The following is a 26761-nucleotide window of genomic DNA, read 5'->3' as shown; positions in this document are numbered from 1 at the left end:
ATCTAACATTTGAACTCAAACCTTACGTTTCCTGACACTATATTCTTTTTGTTGTACCATACATAAAAACAATCCTTGGAGGTGGGACAGAAATTTCCTTCTTTATAGACTAAAAAATAGACTCCAGTCATGTGCCATGGAAAGTTATAGGAAGAATTTAGTTGCAGGTTGAGAATCAGAGTTTTGAAATTGTCAAAGTCTTCTTTCCATATTTAAAACTGACTCAAACACAAGATGGAAAAATAACAACAATAATAAGCTGAGTGACATGAAATAGATGTTAAGTGCATGGGCTCATAAGTCAAGTAGACCAGGGTACTTGACCTTGAGCAGGTTACTTAATCTCTCTTTATTTCAGCTGACTTATCTGTAAAAGAGTGGCAATTATACAACTTATTTCTTATAAGGATGAAATTGGATAATACGTGTAAAATTCTTACAAACAGTTTGGACTTCAAAGAAGGTAGCCTGGTATAGCCTAGTATAAATCACCTTCGCAGTAGCCTTCTTCCCCAACTCCCCAAACTCAAGAATAGGGTGGCCTGACAACAGAATGACACCCATCGGTGAAAGGTCACAAGGTAAAGCGCCAGAGGCAGAGACTAAGTAGGACGCCACAAGAGAACTATAAAATAATAAACCACCTGCGCTTTTGGCGTTTTGGATAATAAAGAGGTCATTGAAAGGAAATCACATGCATGCCCCATGAGAGGCCCTGCATTGATCTAACAGCCATACAAATGTCACTGACTGCCAAGAGAGAACCACCTACAGAACAAGCTAAGTAAAAAGATATTTCTTAATCTCCCAATTCGTCCCACCCTCTGCTCCCCACCCTCATGTCCATATGTCTCTTCTCTATGTCTACGTCTGTATTCCTGCCTTGGAAACAGGTTCATCAGTACCATTTTTCTAGATTCCACATAAATGTGTTAATATATGATATTTGTTTTTCTCTTTCTGACTTACTTCACTGTATATGATCGACTCTAGGTCCATCCACATCTCAACAAATGACCCTATTTCATTCCTTTTAGTGGTGGGATGGGGAGGGTGGGAGGGAAGTCCAAGAGGCAGGGAATGTATGTATGCATATGGCTGATTCACTTCAGAGAACAGCAGAAACTAGCACAATTTGGAGCAATTATATTCTGATAAAAAATAAACACAACTGAAAAATGTTTACCAATAAAAAAGATATTTCCTTCCTTTTTATAATCTCCCTTTTCATTGCCTCAACTCTAGAAAGACCCAGAAAGAGGAGAAGAATAGTCGATCACAGCCCACCAGCCACTTTGCAACCCTTAACTGTGACTATGGCTAAGCAGAGGAGAGAAGCTCTAAATGGCATAATATATTGATATTTAAATTGGACTGGACTGAGAGTGAACAGAAGCTACAAGGAGCACCCTAGATAGTCCATGATATCGGGAAAGAAGATCCATAGAATGAAGTGCTGTTAAGTTTGCTTTTGAATTTCTAAAGCCCTTGGGGTGAAGTGCAAAGGCTTTCTTATAGCCTCCAAAGCCCTGCAATGGTCTCTCCCTCTTTTACCTCCCCAGTTTCATGCCTAGCAATCTTCCATACACTCTGCCTATAGCAATATTGGTACTGCAGGGCCTCATGTGTCATGCTTCACCTTACAACCCAAACTCATGGAATTCCCCTGCAGTCTCTTCCCTATCAACCCCTGTGTCCGGCAGTGTTCACTCCACATTGAGAACAAGGACAATGACCACCTTCTTCAATGCATCACCAGTATCTAACCGCCCAGAACATAGGGTGTAAACACTGATTAGTCCATGAATAAACAAATGAGAGGAGTCACTGGAAATTAAGTGTAATAACAAGGATTCTGGGCCATAACAGCTCAAACGGTACACAAGGAGAAAGATGTCAGCAGGGGCAGATGGTAGTGCAATCCCCTAATCCTTACATTCACAAGTGTGCAGTGTGAATGTGTAAGTGTATCTATGCCTATGTGACTATATTAAACTAATCACAGTAGGCTTTTTCTATATAATATTTATGTATTAAAACATACTGACACATATCGAAAAAGCCACAAGATAATAAGATCTGTGGTAACAGAAATTTACTATGTTTCAAGTTTGATTTGGAGATGCTTTTAGGGAGTTTTGGGGCAGCTGGCTATAAGGCCCTTCATGATTTGGTTCTAAGTTGTTTTCTAGTCTCCTCTCCCCCAAATCCCGAAGAGCATTCCAGGCTGCAGTCACACTGAACTTTTAAAGTTTACTAAATTCATCAAGCTCTTTCACTTTGTGCTAAAACACTCATCCCATTACGTAGCTGGCCAAACTTTGTCCTCCTCTGCTATCTTTTTTTTCCTAGAAATCTTTTCAGATATAGACATCCTCTACCCATATGCTCACTACTACCATATCAATCCATAAATACTTCAATAAAAACATGACCACACTGTTTTAAGATTGATGATTTTTTCCTTAATTGTCCCCCCATTACACTGTGAACAACACAAGGGAAACACTGCTTATACTTAAGTATTCAGCTCCCAACACTGACAGATACAGAGTGTGTACTTAGCAAATCTGGTTGAAAAGACCAAACACAAGTCATGCCTTCTAGTAGCTCAGGCTGCAATAAAGAAAAAAGACATACAAAGTTTTATAATCCAGCATGCAAGTTCATCAAAAGGAGTCAAAGTCATGTTGTGGAGCATGGGGACAAGAAGAATTGACTCTGCTTGGAGCAGACTAGAAAAACATCAGGGAAGATGAAATTTGAGCTTGGCTTTGAATAAATGAAAGCTCTCCAGTTGGCAAAGCAGGAGGGAAGGCATAACAAGAAGAGGGAAAAACATTTGCAAGGCCACAGAGTTGTTAAAGATAATGGCAGGTTCTGAGAACAGCAAGAAGTTCAATGCAACTTAAAAAAAAAAAAGCCTGTCTGACAGTCATAGTGCCTTACAGCTATTGCCCTCTGCTTTCCCTCCTCACCTCAACCATGCGGCTTAAAAATGTTGCCTCCGCCCTTTCTCCATTTCCTCACCTCCCACATGCCTCAACCCACTGCAATCTGGTTGCTTTTACCATGATCAATAAATATCTCTTTGTTCTTAATCTAATGACACAGCTAAATCCTTTCCTTGGCTTTACCATAATTTATGACACTGTTGTTTTCTCCCTACTTTTGTAATGAATGCTCTCTTGCACTGGCATTAAAACCACATTCTCCTGGTGTTGTAGTTAACCTTTGGGAAAGTGCCCATGGCACCTCAGACCTTCTGTGTTTGACAGTCATCTATGTGTAATGGTTTCTCCTGGAAAATGCAGGGGCATACACTAGTGATGGTGTCTATTATTCCTCATGGCATATAAATTCTGCAGAGTTCTCCGTAAAAGACAGGCCCCACCTTTGTAACCTTGGGAAAGAACATGCAACTACTGCAAGTTTTATTTTAAAAATCACTTCATGTTCAGAAGCCACAGTTGTTTGTTATTTAGTTTGTACAAAAGCGTGGGGGACTAGAAAGGAATGCTCTCCCCAGAGGCAGTCATGTGAACTATGACTGCATGTGCTTAGTTCCTACAATGCTTCTTGCTGCAGAAAAGTAATGGCTGGAGTCAAACCACCTTTATCTACATTCTTTTCTGTAACTATTACCCCACTCCCTAAATAAGGTTTCACTAAGGGCAAAACCTATGGGTTCATCCCATCACCAAATGAACCATACCTCCTTCAGGACACAGAATCCTACCTGGACAGAGGGCTGTAACTGATAGATACCTAACTACTAAACATCATTGCATCTGGTAAGGAAAGAAAAGCAGTGCTCTTCAATATTGATTATTAAGGATCAAAGCACAGTCTAGTTGAGAGAAGGGAATGCTCCTCCATTCTGACAGACATCCTTGGTTGCTCCTTCTCAGTCTCCTCCACAGTCTTTTTAATCCTCCTCTATTCTAGAGTTTCTGTAAAAGCATGATTACCATATCACTCTAATCTCTTTCCTTGTACAAGTTCATGTATACCCGCGGTTTTAGCTTTCAGATGACTCCCGAGCCATCTGCACTATAAGCCTTTCTCTTAAGCTCGATCTATGCCTGCTACCTAGACATCTCCAATTAAATCTCTTACAAAGACCTCAAGCCAATATGTCCAAAACATTCATCCCTCAGACACAAAAACAAAAGCAAACAAAACTTTTCTTCCTACGTTCCATATCCCAGTGAATGGTATCATCATCCATCCAATGCTCCCAAACCATCATCCTATATTTCTCCTTCAACCCCTACCTCCAATAGGTCACCAAAGCTTGTCAATTCTATCACATCCTTTAAATCTTTTCAGTTTTTTTTTATCTTCAGTCTTTCTACCTGACCCAGTCTGCAAAAATTTCTTGCCTGGCAAACAGAAGCTTTCAAACAATTTTTTTTCCTTTTCTTGCCCTCTAATAAAAATTACTAGATTGCAGAAAATCTGACTCTTCACATGCCCTCTGTATTAACCCACTCTCAGACACAAAAACAAAAGCAAACAAAACGTTTCTTCCCATATTCCATATCCCAATGAATAGTACCATCATCTATCCAATGCCCCCAAGCCTTCAACCCTATGATGGTTTTTGGCTTCCCTCAGCATAGAGTTGAATACCACAACCTGTTAAAAGGCAGACTGTCATGCCCTACATCAAGCAATTATGATTCCACAGATCTTAGAACGAGCCTAGGAAATAACTTTTAAAATAAATACTTCAACTGATACCAACACATTTCTATGAATCTCATTATGAGGAAAATTATTAAAAACTCCAGCTAGGAGGGTGCTAAAAAACACAGCTGAATGTTGCCTAAATCTAACTGTCATGTTTCCAAAAGATCAATAACTTTACAGTAGTCAAATTCTACATTCTGGCATTAAAATGAGTTCATATTATTAAATTACCTTTGATATACAGTATTTGCCACATTTTTAGCAGTTTTCCTTATTTGGACACATTTCCAAATGTCAATTTCTAAGGATTAACACCTTAAACTCAATATCAACTTTCGACCAAATATCAAGATGTAATCATTCTTTAACCTCCCTATGATGTTAACTCAGTTCAGTTCACTTTAGTCATTCAGTCGTGTCCAATCTTTGTGACCCCATGGACTGCAGCACGCCAGGCCACCCTGTCCATCACCAACTTCCGAAGTTTACCCAAACTCATGTCCACTGAGTTGGTGATGCCATCCAACCAACTCAACCTCTGTCATCCCCTTCTCCTGCCTTCAATCTTTCCCCAAATCAGGGTCTTTTTAAATGAGTCAGCTCTTCGCATGAGGTGGCCAAAGTATTAGAGTTTCTCCTTCAACATCAGTCCTTCCAATGAACACCCAGGACTGATCTTCTTTAGGATGGACTGGTTGGATCTCCTTGCAGTCCAAGGGACTCTCAAGAGTCTCCTCCAACACCCGAATTCAAAAGCATCAATTCTTTGGCGCTCAGCTTTCTTTATAGTCCAACTCTCTCACCCATACATGACTACTGGAAAAACCATAGCCTTGACTAGATGGACCTTTGTTGGCAAAATAATGTCTCTGCTTTTTAATAAGCTGTCTATGTTGGTCATAACTTTTCTTCCAAAGAGCAAGGGTCTTTTAATTTCATGGCTGCAGTCACCATCTGCAGTGATTTTGGAGCCCAAAAAATAAAGTCTGCCCCTGTTTCCGTTGTTTCCCCATCTATTTGCCATGAAGTGATGGGACCAGATGCCATGATCTTAGTTTTCCGAATGTTGAGTTTTAAGCCAACATTTTCACTCTCCTCTTTCACTTTCATCAAGAGGCTCTTTCGTTCTTCTTCACATTCTGCCATAAGGGTGGTGTCATCTGCATAACTGTGGTTACTGATATTTCTCCTGGCAATCTTGATTCCAGCTTGTGCTTCATCAAGTCCAGCATTTCTCATGAAATACTCTGCATATAAGTTAAATAAGCAGGGTGACAATATATAGCCTTGACATATTCCTTTCCTGACTTGGAACCAGTCTCTTGTTCCATATCTAGTTCTAACTGTTGCTTCCTGACTTGTATACATATTTCTCAAGAGGCAGGTCAGGTGGTCTGGTATTCCCATCTCTTTAAGAATTTCCACAGTTTGTTTTGATCCACACAGTCAAAGGCTTTGGCATAGTCAATAAAGCAGAAGTAGATGTTTTTCTGGAACTCTCTTGCTTTTTCGATGATCCAATGGATGTTAGCAATTTGATTTCTGGTTCCTCTGCCTTTTGTAAAACCAGCTTGAACATCTGGAAGTTCATGGTTCACAAATTGTTGAAGCCTGGCTTGGAGAATTTTGAGCATTACTTTACTAGCATGTGAGATGAGTGCAAATGTGCAGTAGTTTGAGCATTCTTTGGCATTGCCTTTCTTTGGGACTGGAATGAAAACTGACCTTTTCCAGTCCTGTGGCCACTGCTGAGTTTTCTAAATTTGCTGGTGTATCAAGTGTAGCACTTTTACAGCATCATCTTTAAGGATTTGAAATAGCTCAACTGGAAATCCTTCACCTCCACTAGCTTTGTTCATGGTGATGCTTCCTAAGGCCCACTTGACTTCCCATTCCAGGATGTCTGGCTCTACGTGAGTGATCACACCATCATGATTATCTGGGTCATGAAGATCTTTTTTGCACAGTTCTTCTGTGTATTCTTGCCACCTCTTCTTAATACCTTCTGCTTCTCTTAGGTCCCTACCATTTCTGTCCTTTATTGAGCCCATCTTTACATGAGATGTTCCCTTGGTACCTCTAATTTTCTTGAAGAGATCTCTAATTTTACATTCCATTGTTTTCCTCTTTCTTTGCATTGATCACTGAGGAAGGCTTTCTTATCTCTCCTTGCTATTCTTTGGAACTCTGCATTCAGGTGGGTATATCTTTCCTTTTCTCCTTTGCCTTTTGCTTCTCTTCTGGTCACAGCTATTTGTAAGGCCTCCTTAGACAACCAATTTGCCTCTTTCCCTTTCTTTTCCCTGGGGATAGTCTTGATCCCTGCCTCCTGTACAATGTCACAAACCTCCATCCATAGTTCTTCAGGCGCTCTGTCTATCAGATCTAATCCCTTGAATCTATTTGTCACTTCCACTGTACAATCGTAAGGAATTTGATTTAGGTCATGATGTTAACTACTGAGCTACATAATATCCCAATAACTTTTGGGGTTTCTAAGAGATAATGTACTCTGTGGTTTCATAAGATAGACAATTATTTAACCAAGGGGATCTATATGATCAATAAACCAAGGTTACCACACCTGACTTCCTCCTTCTTAATGACCTAATGGTAAACTCTAGATCAGAAATCTTGAGATGACTTCAAAGTGTCCATTGTTTAAAACCTAACCCTAATACTTAGCAGTGCAAGAGATAACCACTTGGGCTGAGGTTCTTAGTCTAGGTTTCAGTGCCATAGTTGGTGGCTGTACCACTTATGTCTGAAGAATATGCTCACATAGTGAAAATGCTTACTAGAATGGGAAAAGACCTCCTATGCAGACCAAATAAAAAGGGAAAAAACACACACTGAGGAGTTATAAATTGCTTAAATGTGCAATTAGATACTACCTACCCTGTCAGTTAACTACTAGTACATTCCCAAGTTTACCTTCTTACTCATGATTTTTTTTTTAAGTTGAATTTTTGTAAAAAATCAACTTAATTGCAAACACTGTAATTAGAAACTTTAATTATAATTTAGGTCTGCAACTTTCTTTGGGTAATTATGCTAGTTAATGATTCTGAGACAGCAGTGTGTGTGTGTGTTTGCTCCTTTGGGTCTTAATTCTTTTTGCTAGGCTGCTTTTTCCTCTCAGGCTAATGTCACAACAAATCTGATCACTGACCTGCACAGGCAGACTTAGGAGTTTAAGTTCTGCTACTGAGTATGCACACTGCATAGAAATAAGAGTACCAGCTAAGTCTCCCAAAGTGAAATTAAATTTATTCTTTACTATTTACCTATTAACAAACTGCTTCTGTAATATATGAATTAGATACCTTCATATCCAGTTTTATGTATGGGCAGTAATAACATGAGTATCCTGCCCCTCTGTATCATAATAAATTTCTTTATCCTTAGACTAGCACACGTAAGTTTGATTTCCTGACGTGGCCTTCCATGCTAACATGAATTCAAACTTTTCCTCATTGTTTTCCTCATTTTCCAACAAAATAATATCAATCGAAAATCATTCCATGTGAGCAACATGAAGGCCAAGTCATTTCTATTTCACATGTGTTGAAATTAAGCTCTGCCTTCTCTAATAGATTTACAAGATGAGGAAGTATCCGTGTCTGTGTTACACGTGTATATAGAATAAGCAAATTTCATTTTCTTCTCTAGATTTGGACAAATATCAAACAGCAGCTGTTCAGTGATCAAACTATCTCTGGACTCTCCCTCAAAATCCTCTTCATATCACACACTATGATATACACCTATTAGTGAATGACCCTTCAGCTCCAAATGCATCCTCTTTTCCCTTTCTTCGAGACATGGGAGAAGCACTCTGTACACTCTGCTCCTTCATCAGCTCATGTAAGGTTAGGCCTTGTTATTAGAGGATACTGCCATGTTTTTAGCAAAGAAAGGGGGCTTTCTTTCCTGATTCTCTTCCTAGTTTAGCTGCATTTTTATCCTTTGGTTCAGCTTCAAAGGACTGCCATGCTGTGAATTTTCAGCCGGCAGGAACGATATTCCTCTGACCAGCTCCAGCACGTACCTTCATACATTTCTTCCCCAGCTGTTTCTTCACCAGTGGCAGGTGTACCCTCCTCTAGGCACAAAGTCCTCTCCGGTGAGCTCTAAATCTTGGCTTTGGGGGAAAGGACTCCCTTCCAAATCCTGAGTTCCTTCCTTGTTCATGATGCTTACCCCAGAAGCAGATGCGGCACTTTCTGCCTTTGCTAAATCTACATTGCTTAGAGTCTCCTTTTACGTTTTTATTTAACCATCTTGTCCGAATTAATAATTCATTTTATTAAATTTTCCCTGTTCTAATTGCTATTATGGATTCTTTCCTCTAACTGGACACTGATGATAGAGTGTGTGCCCAGTTGATGGTCTCGCAATTAATTAGGCTGTCCTGAAGCCAACTATTGGTAGTAATGAGTAAACAAGGTACATAAAGATGGAAATCAGGTAGAAAATTTGACATGACCAAAGAGAATTTTATAGGACAATGTTAGGCTAGGTGATTTGAGGACAATACATGCTAGGAAAAAACATCTAAGGCCTTGAGCAGCTCAAGAGGGTGCAGAGATGTTAAATATATATTTCATTTTAGGGTAATTTATAGTGTATACAAGTGCATGTGCTCACATACATACACACATAATCCAAAATACATAAAGAAAACAAAACAATATATGATTTTTTTAATTTAAATGTTGCCAAATACAGTTCTACTCAACTCAATTCATCCTACAGAGTTTGCACTAAATGAGTACATTTTCACATTTAATGTAATATGTGGCAGTATCTCCCCAAATATGAAAGCTTATCTTGAGCCTGTTAATTTTTTTTTAATTCTTGGGCTAAAGTCACTAAAAAGACCAACGTTCTAAACTCAATTCAGACATGAGAGAGTTTAAATTTGCTCTGTTGCTAATGACAACGCATTTAACATCAGCTACCAGTTTTTATTTTTATTTATTTTTGCATATATCTTATTAATATGTATTTCATTTTTAAGAATCACAGCAGCAGACAGGACCACAAACACACAACTGCTAGATGCATGCCCGCTTTATTGTGACAGCTTCACTCAGACACAGTTGTGTCCCAGTTCTGGACACACTGTCCTTAACCTTAAGTGTTCAGCTTCACACATCAGCATTCCCTACCCTGGGTTTCAACTTGACATCAGTGGATTCCTTCTGCAAATCTTTGATTCTTGTAGGACAATTAAAACGCTTTTTCCCATTTTCTTATTTGCCTTTTCCCAAAATTTAGGATTTGTAAAAATATATAAATTTACCATCAAATGCCTGGAAGGAATTCCTATGTGGAAACACTAAATGATGACAGTTTCTTTTTTCAAAAAAATTCAGCTTTACTGAAATATAATTGATAAAAAATATATAAGATATTTGAAGGAACATAGTAAAATGACTCCCCCTGTCTAGTTAGGTAACACATCCATCGCCTCATATTTATTTATTTGTTTATTTGTTTTTGGCAAGAACATTTAAGCTCTACTCTTTTGTTGTCATTCAGTTGCTAAGTCTTGTCTAGACTCTTTGCAGCTCCATCAACTGCAGCAAGCCAGGCTTCCCTGTTCTTCACTATTTCCCAGAGTTTGCTCAAACTCATTTCCATTGAGTCAGTGATGCCATCCAACCATCTCATCCTCTGTCACCCTCTTCTCCTCTTACCCTGTCTTTCCCAGCATCAGAATCTTTTCCAATGAGTCGGCTCTTTGCATTAGGTGGCCAAAGCATTGGAGCTTCAGCTTCAGCAACAATCTACTCTTTTAGTGAATTTCAATTACTCAGTACAGTGTTATCAACTGTAATCACCATGCTTTACATTAGAGCCTCAGACTTTATTTGTCTTGTAGCTGAAAGTTTATACCTTTTCACCAACCTCTCCTTATTTTCCACACTGACAACTATTTATCTATTCCCTGTGGTATGACTTTTTTTATGCCACATGAAAATGATACAATGCAATATTTGTCTTTCTCTGTCTGGTTTATTCACTTAATGCCTTCAAGGTCCATCCATGTTGTCAAAAATGCCAAGATTTTATTCTCCCTGTGTGATATCATATTTCCTTATCTTGGCTATTGGAAAAATGTGAATAAAAACAGGAGTGCAGGGAATTCCCTGGTGATCCAGTGGTTAGGACTCAGTGCTTTTACTGCCAGGATCTGGGTTCAATCCCTGGTCAGGGAACTAAAGATCCCACAAGCGACACAGGGTGGCCAAAAACAAAACAAAACAGAAAAACTAGTGTAGATTTCTCTTGGGGATCCTGTTTTCATTTTGGATGTATACCAGACATGGATTACTGAATAATACGGTAGTTCCATTTTTAATTTTTTGAGGAATATCCATACTGTTTTCTATAGCAATTATACCAATTTATAGTTTCAATAATGATGCACAAAAGTTCCCTTTTCTCCATATCATTAACAACATTTATCTCTTGCCTTTAAAAAAATTTTTTTGAGGTATAGTTGATGTATATGTTTCATCCATACAACATAATGATTCACAATTTTGAAGTTTATACTCTATTTTAAGTTATCATAAAATACTGTCAATATTTCCTGTGATATGCTATACAACATATCCTGATAGCTTAATTATTTTACACATTGTAGTTTGTATTTCTTAATCTTGTACCCCTATCTTGCCCCTCCTCCTTTCCCTCTCTCCACTGGTTACCACTAGTCTGTTCTCTATATCTCTGAGTCTGTTTCTTTTTTGTTATATTCACTAGTTTATTTTACGTTATAGATTTCACATATAAGTGGATAAATGATATTACGCTGTATATCTCTTGTCTTTTTGATGACAGTCATTCTAACAGGTGTGAGGCGATATCTCATTCTGGTTTTGACTTACATTTCCTTGATGATAATTGATGGTGAGTGTGTTTTCATATACCTGTCGGTCATTTGCATGTCTTCTTTGAATAAATGTCTATTCAGTTTTTCTTTCTTATTTAAATTATATCGTGGTTTTGTTTTGTTTTGCTTTTTTACTGTTGAATTGTGGCAGTTCTGTATATATTTGGGATGCTAACCCCTTATCAGATATATAATTTGCAAATGTTTTCTTCCATTCTGTACATTACCTTTTCAGTTTATTGATTTCTTTTGTTGTGTAGAAGGTTTTGATTTGATACAGTAAGTCCTACTTGTTTATTTTTGCTTTTGTTTCAGGTTTAAAAAAATCATCACCAAGACCAGTGTCAAAGGGCTTATCTCTCATATTTTCTTCTATGAGTTTTATGATTTCAGGTATTATAGTCGTCTTTAATCCACTTTGAGTTGAAGTTACCAGCTTTCTAAATGCTTCAGTAATCCCAAAGAATGGTCAGAACAAAAGGAGGAGAATTAGCTTAATCCATTATCACCACTGGAAAAGAGTCACTTCACACATTTTGCCAAAAATACATCACTGTTTGTCTAAAGCCCTCAAACAGCAAACATTATGTGTCTAGGAAAAGTATATATTTTGATATATATATTTTTTTGAGGTAAAATAATTCACTTTGCAAAATGAACAAACAAAAACTTTAACACAGTACTGTTAGCACCAATATTCACTACACAAAATCTACAACATTGAAAACTTTGATATTTTGGGGTTCTATACCATTTGCCTTTCTGTTTTGGCTGGTAATAAAACACTAAAAGTAACCATATAAGAACCATAATTTATATAATATACTGCTATTCTTTCAACTGTGCTTGGTACAATTCTGATTCTCCGCACTTTGCTCCACACAGAGGTCGGGTGTTCATTATCTCTGTGTCTCTAATACATGGGAGCATTTACTAAGACAAGCTGCAGAGAAATATTAGCTTTACTGCCAACTAATGTAGAAGTTGAATTTGGGGGGAAAGCACTTAAGGTTTCACATATTAATTTGAAAGAACTTCAAAGATCTACAGTGTTTGGTATCAATCACCTCCCCAAAACTGATAGCTCGGTTGGTAAAGAATCTGCCTGCAATGCAGGAGACCCTGGTTCAATTCCTGGGTTGGGAAGATCTTCTGGAGAAGGGATAGGCTACCCACTCCAGTATTCTGGCCTGGAGAATTCCATGGACTGTATAGTCCATGTGGTCACAGAGAGTTGGACACGAATGAGCGACTTTCACTTTCACTTTCATCCCTCTTGTACTTGACATCTTCAGCCATCCAAGTTCATCAAGTTCTCTGACTGTGAGGTCAGAGAAGTGGCTCTGGATGGAAGAAAAACATATTTTTGTGATAAAATTGGTATAACTAACTCCAAAAGGAAAGGTAGGCATGTCCCAATGAATTGTATAATTATAGGAATGTAAATTGATGCAGTCACTATAGAAAACAGTATGGAGGTTCCTCAAAAAACTAAAAAGAGTTGCCATATGATTCAGCCATCCCGCTCATGGAAACATATCTGGAAAAAAGCAAATACTCTAATTTTAAAAGACACATGCACCACAATGTTCATATCAGCACTATTTAGAATAACCAAGACATGGAAACAACCCAAGTGTCTGTCAATAGAAAACTGGCTTAAGAAGATGTGACATACACATACACACACACACACACACACAATGGGATAGTACTCAGCCACAAAAAAATGAAATATCACCATTTACGTCAACAGGGATGGACCTAGAGAATTTTATACTAAGTATAATGTGAAGTAAGTCAGATAGAAAGATAAATACTGTATCGTATCACTTATATGTGGAATCTAAGCAATAATACAGATGAATGTATATACAAAACAGAAACAGATTCACAAACATAGAAAACAAACTTAAGGTTACCAAAGGGGAAGGATAATTTAGGAACATATGATTAACAGAGGTGGGGGAAGGATAAATGAGGAATATATGATTAATAGGTAAAAACTACTATACATGCCATAGATACGCAATGAGGATTTACTATATAGCTCAGGGAACTGTATTCAATATCTTATAATAACCTATAATGGAAAATAATCTGAAAACAAAGTAACTGAATCATTAGGCTATACACCTCAAACTAACACAATATTGTAAATCAACTATAGTATAGTTTAAAAAAAAACTGGCCAATCTTGTTTATGAGCATCTGCAAGAATGGAAAACCTTTAGTTTTAAACCCTTGTTTATCCAGATGGAAAACATCCATGCCTGTCATCCTTCCCCATGGGTATCAGATAAAAGGAATAAACTGGGGAGGATGACATGATAGAGGATGGCCAGGCAAAGCCTGGGACAAGGGCATCTCCTCTAATTTTCATTCTCTGACAGCAAGAAAGGTGGATGAAAAATAATTTACACAAAAAATTTCTATAGTACAGCACTACAGGTAGCAGTAGAAGATGCCATAGGTAGACTAATAAAATTCTTATGCTCAACCAAGAATTTAGTGATGACTAGTCTAGTGCACTGATTTCTAACCCAACAGACCAATCTCCCTCTTCTACTAATCTCATTTTAAAGAAAAATAAAGACCAGTTCCATAGAATTCAAGTGTTAAGATTCTAGTTTTCCTAGATTGATTTAGATGTACCTATTATAAATGAGGAGTGTTTGTTGCTGTTCAGATGCTAAGTTGTGTCTGACTTTTTGCAACCCCATGGATTGCAGCACACCAGGCCTCCCCGTCCTTTACTATCTTCCAGAGTTTGCTCAGATTTATGTCCATTGAGTTGGTGATGCTATCTAAGCATCTCATCCTCTGCCACCTGTATTGTATTTATTGATATGACCAGTATGACTAGATATCCACCTTACTCAATGCCAGTAGAAGGTTTCCATTTGTAACACTGGTCATGACCACAACCTGTAAGAAGCAGTCATCTATGAAACTGTACAGACATATGGAAGTCAAGTAGGGGCTTTAATCTTAGAAAATGCTTCCCAGTAATATCATTACTTTATTTAAACAATTGTTTGCCACACTGTACCTGGGTAGAAAGCTTTGAAAATAATATAAAATATAGAGAGTTAATCTGACCACTTAAATTAGAATGGTGCACCATTCTACAAGCAGATTAACAGCCTTAATTCTCCATGTGTTTGGGCAGACTAAACAGGCAAGGGGCTTCCCTGGTGGCTCAGATGGTAAAGAATCTGCCTGCAATGTGAGAGACCTGGGTTTGATCCCTGGGTTGGGAAGATCCCCTAGAGGAGGGCATGGAAACCCACTTTAGTGTTCTCACCTGGAGAATACCCATGGACAGAGGAGCCTGGCAGGTTACAGTCCATGGGGTTGCAAAGAGTCAGACATGACTGAGCGACTAACCACAGCAAACAGGCAAAACAGGCACGAGACAGATACGTAATCTATAACACTAAAAATATATGTTTATTTTGAATTATCTCCCACACTTCCCGTTATACGAAGTAAAAATATTTTGAGAAACTTACCATGTCTGTATCTGAGACAGGGCCAAAACTGGTCACATAGATGTTAGTGAAGACTTCAGTAATACTGTCTGGTGTGAGAAAAAGAGATTGAACATAGATATTATATTATGAGAATCAGAGGCGAGAGAAGGGGTCAAGAACATGGCATGGTGAGAAAGTTCTGTGATAAACGGGAATATTGCTGTTTGCTTTCTTTTCAATATTCACAACCAACAAATATGGCTATATGGCTTAATTATTCCCTAGGGTCTCACAGTCCTAAATGCTAAATGCCCAGAAAAATTATGCCATTCTTTTTGGAAACTATACCTGACTAGAGCCTTTTGTTTTGAGCTCAGAATGGTTTATCAGAAACTATCTTAAATGTATCAGTATAGAAAATAAAATACACTTACTATACTTACTGTTTGATACAGTCCTAAAATTGATCATTAAACCAAATATTTCAGATAGTACTTCACGATGGTAGAGATTTAGTTTGTAGGCTGTAAACTACTGTATCTTCTCAATAACACACAAACACATTGCTAATCACTATAAATAAACATAATTCATATTAATATAAAAAGGTTTATCATTCAGTGACACAAAAAAGCAAATCACATTCATTAATCACAAGGATTACTTCCAAAACAGATTGTTTTTAAATGTATTTAAGAATGCCTGAACTGCTAAAATTAAATTGAATTAGATTTGGAAGTTATGTAACTTATAAAGTATAGCATAATTAACTGGATTGCTCTGCTAAACAGGTGATTTAGATTTTTGATTTTTAAATAAGCCAAATGGTGATGGGAGAAAGCTCAAAGTAAAAAATTAAAAATAAAGCCCTTTCAATATTCTTATAAGAACAAAATAACATCATTAATTTCTACCATCATGAACTTAATGCCTCAACTGTTAAATGACAAATGTGTAATTCTACACAAACAATATCATGAAATATTTTAACATTATACTGGACATTAATTCACAACCATAAGACAGCAAACTAAGTTTAGGATATAGTATCTACTAAAGAAAAAGTAAAAGAATTTTGAAATAACAGAGTAGACTGAATGCTTACTCTTCCAAGGTCTTAAAATATAATAAACTGCGTGACAAATCTGTGAGATAGAGTCTCTGCTATCATCCCAATACACTTGAACACTGACATATGGAAAGTTAAGGAAATGTGCCCCAAGACCCACACTCTGTAGAATAGACACAGTCAGGTTTTAGGACCCACACAATCTGGCTCCTGAGTACACATGGTAAACAAAGTATTGGATCTCAGTCATGAATTAATTTAAAACTGTTTTCTTGTTAATGATATATTCTACTCTCCACAATACTCTGTGCCAAAGCATAGTATGGTGTTCCAAATAAATATATTCATTCAACTTTATTATTTTACATACTATTTTATTCCAAAAAATGGTACTCATGAAATTTTGTTATAAAACTCACTTGAAACTCATCTATAAAGTTAATTCTCAGCTGCCACCTGCCCCCAAACATCTATACAGGGTCTGCTCCATAGCTATACAATTTGTGCAGTCACACAGGTCTCTGTGCTCAGAAGAGTCCTGTGCTTGATCTAATGTTCTCTTTCCACATCCCTGAAATGCTTAATTATGTTCTGAATAAAGCACCCTACACTTTCATCCTGGACTGGGTCTCAAAACTTATATAGCTGGTCCTGGGTCTGACTTTTATATGTTTTTTCCTCTTACTTATACCAAATCAATCATACTCTCACATTTACTCAAACAACTGAATAAAATTTTAGTCATTATAGTTATTGACTTAAAATGTTCCAGAGGAGAGAAATTAAAATGTAGGCAAATATCACCTATATCACCAAATATAGGCAAATGGAAGTATTCTCCTCAGTTTGGAGTTAAGTTAGAAAAGAGTGACGATAAAAATACATGAAAATATTCATGCTAAGAATATGAAAGAATACCCACTCACATGCCATATGACAAGTAAAAAGTAAGGTAGAATATGGTCATCCTAGTGAATGGAATGAGGTGCCAACTAATAATCTAAAGAGAGAAAAATAAGATTACCCTCAAAGCTCTAAGCAGTAAGAGAAACACCTCAAGACACAGAACACAGATATGCAAAGTTATCCTAAAGAAAATGATTTCAAAGTTCATTGACTTCATAAATACAGTTAAAGAACGTACATATTGCAAGGGATATTCTCCTGTTATGCATGTTCGAAAAAAGTAGAGGAAAATAAAGTGTCCCGAAAACTAGAGATTAGTCTTACAAAGGCAACTTACACCCCTGTGAAGAAATGAGTTATGCAGTCACTGCTGCTAAGATATCCAGTAATCTGAGGTATGGAATAGTAACTGAAGTTAGAGACCTGGGAGCCATCAGTAAAATAAAGAATGTGTGCAGTGACCAGCTTGGAGAGAGGGAAGTTCTAGATGAGGAAAAGGTTGGAGTGATTTTGTACACTCTTTGAGAAGCTTGATTGTGAAGGAGAAGGGGACTCTAGCAACAGGGGAAGGTGAGGGGAGTGGAGAGACAGTTGTTTGCCTGATGGTTTAAGGTAGAAGATAGTTAAGCATCTGCCAATGCAGAAAGAAGGGGCTAAGGGAGCAGCTGAATTTTTAGAAGAAAAGATCAATAAAAGAGAAATATTCCTGAGTAAGCATGTAATGCATTCATTAAAAAGGCTCACAACATATACACGGAGGGAAGGAGGAGGGACTATCCTTAATTATGTCAAGTGAGAAGAGTGTTGAAATAAGTGGAAGTAGGTTTTCAGGTCTAGTGGCAGGAAAGTTCCTGGAGAGGTGAGAAATTCTGAGTTACATGCAAAATATCTGTTCCATCACTTTTACTAAAATAAATGACAATTCCAAGTCAAAATTTGATAGTTTCAATAATTACATTAACAACATTTACAATAGTATACATCCATAGAAGACCAGTGGAGCATCTGCTGCTAGCCCTTTGTCCATATCCCCTTGACAATCATGATTCCTCGCCATGCTGGGATGTTCTGCTGCAAGCTCCTGTAATTCTCTGCTTGAGGGCTTTTGCTGGCTGCACAGGGCGGAAAGGAATTGTAGAAAAGTCTGTGCTCCTGGGAACAGCCATCAACCAATGACTGATGAGTTGGAGGAAATATAACTCAACTTTGTCTCCCTCTCAATGGACACAACTTTCAGGCATGCTCTACATCATTTCCCAGATGACCTCCATGGGATGAAACCCCAACTGCACTCAGCAGTCACCTGCTCATGATGGTACCCTGCTTTGGCTGTCCTCCTTGTATCATTTTGTCCTTCCTCAACTAGTGTCTGTTGATATCACTTCCCAAATGATTGTGTATCAAATATCATTCACTTACTCTAAGAAGAAAAGATAATAATAATTAAGGACTTGGGAAAGATATTAGTTGTATTAAAAGATATTAATTAATTGGAGCTAATCATCCAAACAACAAGCTCTACTGTCTTCACCCCTATAATTTTGATATTAATGGTAGATACTCAACATATGTTTGATAAATACAGTGCACATAAAATCAGAAAGAGTTAAGAAGAAGAATAAAATCAGTATGAACTGTGTTTTCATACAATCACTTTTCACAGTAGTTCTAAGTTTTGGTCTTTGATTCCTTGCAATGATTCGGAAACATGAAACATAAACATATATTGAATACATGAAATTTCCTCTCAGTATGAGATGCCTGATGCTTCTAAATTTTCGAATTTTTATATATTCTGTTTGTTCTTCTAGTTTTGTTTATCTACTTTTATTTTTCCTCCCTAATGAAAATGCATTAATTTAAAAAGTATAGCCCATCTAGGGATCCCAAACAAGAATCAAAGGCTTCCCTGGTGGCTCAGATGGTAAAGAATCTGCCTGCAATATGGGAGACCTGGGTTCAATCCCCGTGTCAGGAAGATCCCCTAGAGAAGAGTATGGCTACCCACTCCAGTATTCTTGTCTGGAGAATTCCAAGGATAAAGAAGCCTGGAGGGCTCCAGTCCATGGGATTGCAAAGAGTCAGACATGACTGAGCATCTAACACTAGCACACTTAAACAAGATCAAGTTGTCTGCATGTTTATGGACAGGATACCAAGTCCTCAAAGGATAAACTAAACATACCCCATCATGACAGTCACTGATTATGGGTTTCAAATCAATCTGATTTTGATATCACTGGAGAGTTTATCTATCCTCAACAGGATTTGGGACTGTTCTGGTCCTTAGAACCATTGGCAGATAGAAGATTTGTGTCTCTCTTTGAAATGTCTTCCTTCGCTATGTAATGATTCAGCTTACTCTGGTGAGGAAGCTGAAGATATTCGTCTCTCCCCAAAGCACCAGTACAGGAAATCAGACAGAAAAAGGAAGAGGAGAATGAATGAACATTGATTCTCATGGATTTACTGGGACCGTTTGGTTCAGTTAACAAATAGCTACTCAGGGCTTACTAAGTACAGTCCAGAGACACCCCCTGACTGATAGACAAGGGAGAGAATGTTTCCAAAGGGAAGCTGCTAGTGGTACCAGGAGCAATTTATGTTCCTCGAGGTAATGTTTCATCAAGTCATGGCTCCATGCTCAGTTTGGGACTCTGACAAGGGAAAAAATGAAGAATTCTCGAAGTTCTCACTTCTGCTATTGCATGTTAAGAGTCTCTTGTGAGGAGATTCTAGTGCCCCATCCCATACCAGGCTGTTAAGAATGGCATCCAGAGTATATGGGATGCCCTAGAACCCTAAGAGGTCAAAGTGCAGCCTGGGCACAGGTTATTAGAGATCTAGTGCCCCTGGGTTAGTTAGAAATATGGAGATTATTAATCACCAACTCAAAATCCAAAATTGTTCTCTAAGTACTAATAGAAACCAGCTTACCAACTAAGTTATGAGAATTTATAAACTATGCTGATATAAGTTTACATTTTGCTCCAATACATATTAAAAAATAAATAATCTCATGTACAATATACAATGGGAACTCCCCAGTGACTCAGCAATGGATTCTTTAGAATCCACCTGCATTGCAGGGGCTTCAGGAAATGCAAGTTCAATCCCTGGGTCAGGAAGATCGGGACATAACTACCCACTCCAGTATTCTCACCTGGAGAATTCCATGGACAGAGGAGCCTGGCGGGATACAGTCCATGGGGTTGCAGAGACACGACTGAAGCAACTGAGAATGCATGTAAGCCAATATATAACAAGGATAAGCTTTTATCTTTTTAACATAAAGAATTATTTTATAAATCAACATAAATGGAGTATTCTTAATGCACTAAGGGCTACAATTCATATATATGTATATATATTATATATATTTCTCTAATACAAAGGATTCAAAGAATTTCACTATTCATTTTATTTACTATAAAATAAGGTGCTTAAGTTAAAATATGCTAGTTGACTTTTTCTTTTATGACGTTTTCACCATCCTCACAGAACACTGCTGTGGACAGCAATATTTTCATTTACTCTGAAAAGTAATTTTGCAGTTCTTTTTTTACTACTGTGTAGAAAGTATTCAAATGTAATAGAAGTACAGACATTGAAAATACAATTTCAAAAGCTCGTGTAGGCCATGGCTTTAAATATTCAAAATTCTGCCTCCTCTGTTTCTAAACTTGGTAAAAGGCACCATCATTTTGTCAGTATAGTCTCAGTCTGAACTTCTTCCTCATATTCAGCATTTTAATTGTTGACCAGGTTCTGCTGACTCTATTTCCTACAGTTCTTGACTTTTTCCTCCCCTCTCCATCCTCCCTGGCAATGATATCTGGAATGGCCTCTTCTAGCTTTACTGCTTCTGGTCTTACCAACTCCTATATAGCCTCCATGACACTACTAGTAAAAAAATATGTGATGTCTCTTTGATCAAAATTTTCCTCAATGACTGTCCTTTCTCTAAAGACCAAGTTTGAAAATCATGGCATAGCACATCAGCTCCTTCATGACCTTCATCATCTTTCCAATCGAGCCAATCTTGCCCCACATGGTGTACCTCAGCCATAACCATGCTCAATTTCATGTCATCTCCTTTCAGTTTTTGGGGGGGGGTGGAGGAGTAACTTGCTCTTTCCTCTCTATAAAATTGTTGTTGTTTAGTCGCCAAGTCATTTCAGACATATTTGCGACTCTGAGGTAGATTGCCAGGCTTCTCTGTCCATGGGATTTTCCAGGCAAGAATGATGAAGAGGGTTGCCATTTCCTTCTCTAGGGGATCTTCCTGGCCCAAGGATGGAACTCATGTCTCCTGAGTCTCCTGCATGGGCAGGTGGGTTCTTTATAGCTGAGCCACTGGGGGGAGTCTTCTATATAAAATGTCCTCTCGTTTAAACCTTGTTCTTAAAAAATAAACTCAAATAACACTTTCTATAAAGTTGCCCTTGCCATCCCTGGGAAATTTAATAGCCTTTCTGTTGGTTCCAGAAGTTTTTACGCCTTCAAATGAAAGGGTCAAATCATATTGTAACTTCTAATGCATGAGGAGTTGTTACATGGTTGGGTGTTTTCCCACTCTACTAATGACCCAACAGCTCCCAGCAGTTTGCTCTATATAAATAATAAGGACCATCATAGAGCATCACAAAATGATAATCACAGAAGATTATGATCAAGGATAAGGCCATATGAATCCTGCCATACTCAAATACGAGATAAAATATTATCTTTACACCTATGGATAATCTGGAACAAATTACACATAGGAAAATGATGGTAGATTGCAGAGTTAAATTAATTATAAATGGGGAAAAATTAAGGCAAGGTTTCAGATTTAAATGTTAAACACATAAAATCATTTGCTTTTGTTTCTAATAGAGTTCAGTTCTCGTATTCAACAACCTAGTGTTTTTAATCTACAATATCCTAAAGGTAAATGCATGAAGAGACTTGTTGGCAGTATTACAAACTTTTGCTATCTTTCCCTGAATCTCCTGAAAAGTGAAAGTAAAAGTCGCTCAGTCGTGTCCAACCCTGCGACCCCATGGACTATACAGCCCATGGAATTCTCTAGGTCAGAATACTGGAGCAGGTAGCCTTTCCCTTCTCCAGGGTATATTCCTAACCCAGGGATCTAACCCAGGTCTCCCATATTGCAGACGGATTCTTTACCCAGTTGAGCCATGATGAATCTCTTGGATCAGCTTCAAAAAGAAACTCTGTACTTATAAAATGGAGCTTATTGATATTCTAATTTGATAATAGTATCAATTTCTTCTTAAAAATAAATTTGGTCTACATTAGTATAACAGGAAAAAAGAAATCTCCTAAAGTAATTCACTTCATCACCCATCAATGGGATGCTGTTTCCTGACAATGTGTGCTTTGGAAAATGTTATGATTACTCTACACCTAACATGTAATTAGGAACTTTTAGAAATTTATATAGCAACCCTTAAGTACTCGTCCTATCACTTAAATTCCCATTGTGTGATAATAAAAGAAACTTATCACCTATTAAACATTTACTATATGCATGGACTGGGTTAAATTTTTATACATATTTTCATGATCACCCTGTGAACTGTGCATAATTATATTCATTTTACCTCATCCAAATTCAACACCTACTTAGAGAGAGAACTATACTCAGACATTTTTTTCTGGCTTAAAAATTCCATGCTAATAACCATTCCAATAAATGATTATTAAAATAAATGCCATTCAAAAACCAATCAAATAATTTTCAATTTAATTTAAGATTTTTTGGTATCTTGAGTAGTGCCAGTAGAAACACATTATATGTATTTATTACACACTTGTCATGTACCAGTCTCAAGTTACATATTTGAGGAGATATAATAATGTATAAAAATTATAAGGAAATCTACAGTCCAGTTAAATAGTTAGTGCTACTTTCACAACATATAAAGTCGTCTCAACTTTTTATTCTGTCATATATATGTAGAATATATATGTTTCATATTAGTATGTATACATACTTGCATTTATATATATGTGTGTGTATGTGTATGGTTTGGGTATATATATATATATATATATATATATATTATATGTTGGTGTGTGTATATATGTGTGTGTGTGATATATGTATATATTTATGTGTATGTATGTACACACACCAATATATAAATTTTGGTGTTGAACTGCCCCATATTTAAATCAAAAGCCTTATATCATTCTACCTTAAATCTGGAACTTTTCTAAAATTAATTTTTATTGAAGTATAACTTCTGAAGAGGGCTACATGTAAAAAGATACTGAGAAATTGATAAATAAATGTTCTTTCTTTCCTCCTTTCTTTCTTCCTGTTTTTCTTCCTTCAAAAAAACCGTAATTGAGTTGATTGTTACACTGCATATTGTAACAACACATAGATAAAAGACATATAAAGGACATAGTATGTAGTCATCAAGATCTTTGAAAGGAAAGAAACAAGTAAAGAGATGATTGTCTATGAAGCATGTATAAACAGTAAAAACAATCAAACAGCATAAGTTGTGGTGTCAGGAGGAAGTAGGTGGCTGATGGTATGAAGAGCAGTGACTCAAAACCAGGGAGCCAGAGAAGGCTTCCTGAGCTATCCTTCTATTTATAGTATATGCTTCTTTTTAAATTTTTAAAAATTTTAAAATTGCTTTATTTTGCACTCAGAATCTTTCCCTTCTATCATTTCAACTCATTTCTCATGGTTTCAACTCAATTCTCATGGCCTCACAGTTACAAGTAAGGAAGGAAGGAAGGGAAGTCGCTCAGTCGTTTCTGACTCTTTGCGACCCCGTAGACCGTAGCCTACCAGGCTCCTCCGTCCATGGGATTCTCCGGGCAAGAATACTGGAGTGGTTTGCCATTTCCTTCTCCAGAGGATCTTCCCAACCCAGGGATCGAACCCAGGTCTCCCGCATTGGAGGCAGATGCTTTAACCTCTGAGCCACCAGGGATCCTAGTTACAAGTAAACAAGTAAATAAATAAATAAATTTAATGATTATCAACTCTTATGATAGGCCCCTTTGATGCAATTATAGGAGATCTAGACTTCTAATTAGGGAGAAATTCTAAGACTACAGCATAGGTTTTAGACTTCAAAGTGAGGACAGAAATGTAGCAGAAAGAACTTAACAAAAAAGATTCACTGGATGCAGTAGATAAATGAAAGGTTGAACAAAAAATGATAACTATGAACTTACATTGATGATAGAAATCTCTGGTGGTCTTTCAAAACTGTTTTGAGTGATACACCTACATCTGGTCAGAAAGCACTCAATTTAATGCAAATTCTCTTGTGAATCAAAACATTATTTTACTTTGTTCTAGATCTTTCCCTGAATCCTAACCATGTTTACATATTTTTCAGAACATAAAAATGTTTTTTTTTTATTTTAGACAGTCACTACTAAAGAAGTAGAGATATGAGAAAATTTTTTACAGTCAAAATTTTTAAAGTCATAATATTTGAAAAGAAATATATATATATATATATTTGCAAGACTAGTGCATGAAAAACTGAACTTTCAAGGATAGTGATTACAGACCATATTTGAAATAAAAAATTAAATCTACTTTTTATTAATCTATAGTATACCTTTGATTGGGCTTCCCCCGTGGCTCAGCAGTAAAGGATCTGCCTGCAACGGAAGTTTGATCCCTGGATTGGAATGATCCCCTGGAGGAGGAAATGGCAACCCAGTCCAGTATTCTCACCTGGAGAATTCCACGCACAGAGGAGCATGCCAGGCTACAGTCCATAGGGTCGCAGAGTTGGATATGACTGAAGCGACTTGGCATCGGCACACATACTTTTAATATCTCAGCTCTGACCATATCTCTTCCATAAAATATTTCATGTAAATATTCACATTGCTTCATTCCATTTTTGATTTGCATTTAAATTTTATCTTTTTTTCCTTCTCTGCTCTCATACACTGTTATGAGTAGTTAATTTTCCCCACTGTCTTAAATTCAGTTTCCAGCACCATTTCCTATACAAGTATTTGTGATATAAACTTGTGGTTTGATACATTTGGGGTTTTACCAGAAAATGATTCCTACTCTTGTCTACCCTTTCTTGTTCCTGCCATTCCTGGTAGTCTTTTAAACTGCTGCTGCAGCTCTCCAGGCAGTTTTAAAAGGCAGCTGTGATATGAATACAATCCCAGCTCATAGCTCAGAAAAATTCACCCCATGTTGCCTTCGTTGAGCTCACAACATGGGACTCAGCCTTTTGCTCTAAGGGAAGAGAATTATTGATAAATGAGCCTTTATACCTCATGCAAAAAAAACACATCCAGTTTATAGTCATGAGGACAGATGTAGCTAAAGCAAAGCATTTCACTTGTGCCCTGATACTCCTCTCACCCAGCTCTCCCATTTGTAAGGAGCTGACATTACATTTCTGAACTTTATTTACAACTGTTGGGTCTCAGTAGTTTGCTTATATTTGTGACTCACTGATTATGATTTAAAAAAAAAACAGAAATAGTAAGTAAGCTATGTAATTTATTTTTCCTTTGGTTCTCCCAGAAGTAATAATGTTTCCTTCTTTTCTCAGTGTGAAAGTTTTTATAACACCCATCTGTAAATGTTCACACAAATATAAATCTGATACAGAAATGAAATATATTATTTCCAGAAAGTATTGTGGCAGTCCTCTTTAGTTTCGAAGAACATATCACCACATAAATAGAAGAACCAAGACCTTCTTTGAGGGTTCAGAAGAACTGAGCCCAGGAAAGGAAAATTTTAGACAGACATTTTGGACTTATTTAGTGAGGCAATTTCATCCATTGTCCATGTCTTTTGACTGTACAGCACCTGTCTCTGTATGGTCAGAGAACAATAAAGCCAGAGTAATTACTAAGGCTACGTAACAAGAGGGACCATTTTCGGCAATCAAGAAGGCTATCGTGAACCATATTGACCTTGGAGAATGGCTGGAGCAGAATGCCTGGATCAGATACTTTAATGGGGAGTGAAGAGGCAGGCCAGACCTAGACCAAGCTGTAGAGTAAAAGAAGATATTCTCCGAAAGGCAATATTAGCTTTTCATGCCTTACTATTTTCTCTTACAAGTAGAGCTGTCCCCTTACTCCTCAAAGGTTCAAAAATAATTTATTTAGCACCAACTGGGTACATGTCATTTTTGCAGTGCTGTGGAGACTTACAAATTCTTTGTGCAAGTTACAAACACTTAAAAGTGAGTTCACTGTTCTTTTTTAAGTGTATAAAGCAAAAAGCCACAAATTGTAAAATAATAATTGCTGTTCAAACACGAAGGTGTGTGAGTCTGACTCTTTGTGACCCCCTGGACTGCGGCACACTAGGTTTCCTTGTCCTTCTCTATATCCTGGAGTTTGCTCAAACTCATGTCCATTTGGTCGGTCACACCATCCAACCATCTTAATACTTATGACAATCCTTGCTGATGATTTGGGTAAAACCTTGTAATTATCTTTGCCTTTTTTCTTTCTTTTTTTTTTTCTGGAATGGGTGAATTTAACTCAGATGACCATTATATCTACTACTATGGGAAAGAATCCCTTAGGAGAAGAAATGGAAGAGCCATCATAGTCAACAAAAGAGTCCAAAATGCAGTACTTGGATGCAATCCCAAAAACAACAGGATGATCCCTGTTCATTTCCAAGGCAAACCATTCAATATCACGGTAATCCAAGTCTATGCCCCAACC

General features: G+C 37.3%; 1 protein-coding gene across 2 annotated transcripts in view; it reads right to left on the bottom strand.

Moving 5' to 3' along the window:
• Window positions 1–26761, bottom strand: part of GABRA2 (gamma-aminobutyric acid type A receptor subunit alpha2) — a 130758-nt gene that overhangs the window by 64872 nt on the left and 39125 nt on the right. For both annotated transcript variants that reach the window (XM_081518963.1, XM_081518869.1), the window contains one exon: window positions 15118–15185. In XM_081518963.1, the coding sequence (XP_081375089.1) occupies window positions 15118–15185 (68 nt within the window). The remainder of the gene's footprint in view (window positions 1–15117; window positions 15186–26761) is intronic.

This window comes from Giraffa tippelskirchi, chromosome 1, assembly GCF_054371585.1.
Source record: "Giraffa tippelskirchi isolate mGirTip1 chromosome 1, T2T-mGirTip1v1.2.pri, whole genome shotgun sequence".
NCBI lineage: Eukaryota > Metazoa > Chordata > Mammalia > Artiodactyla > Giraffidae > Giraffa > Giraffa tippelskirchi.
Note: the sequence above shows the minus strand (reverse complement) of the source record. Positions and strands in the feature narration are given on the sequence as shown.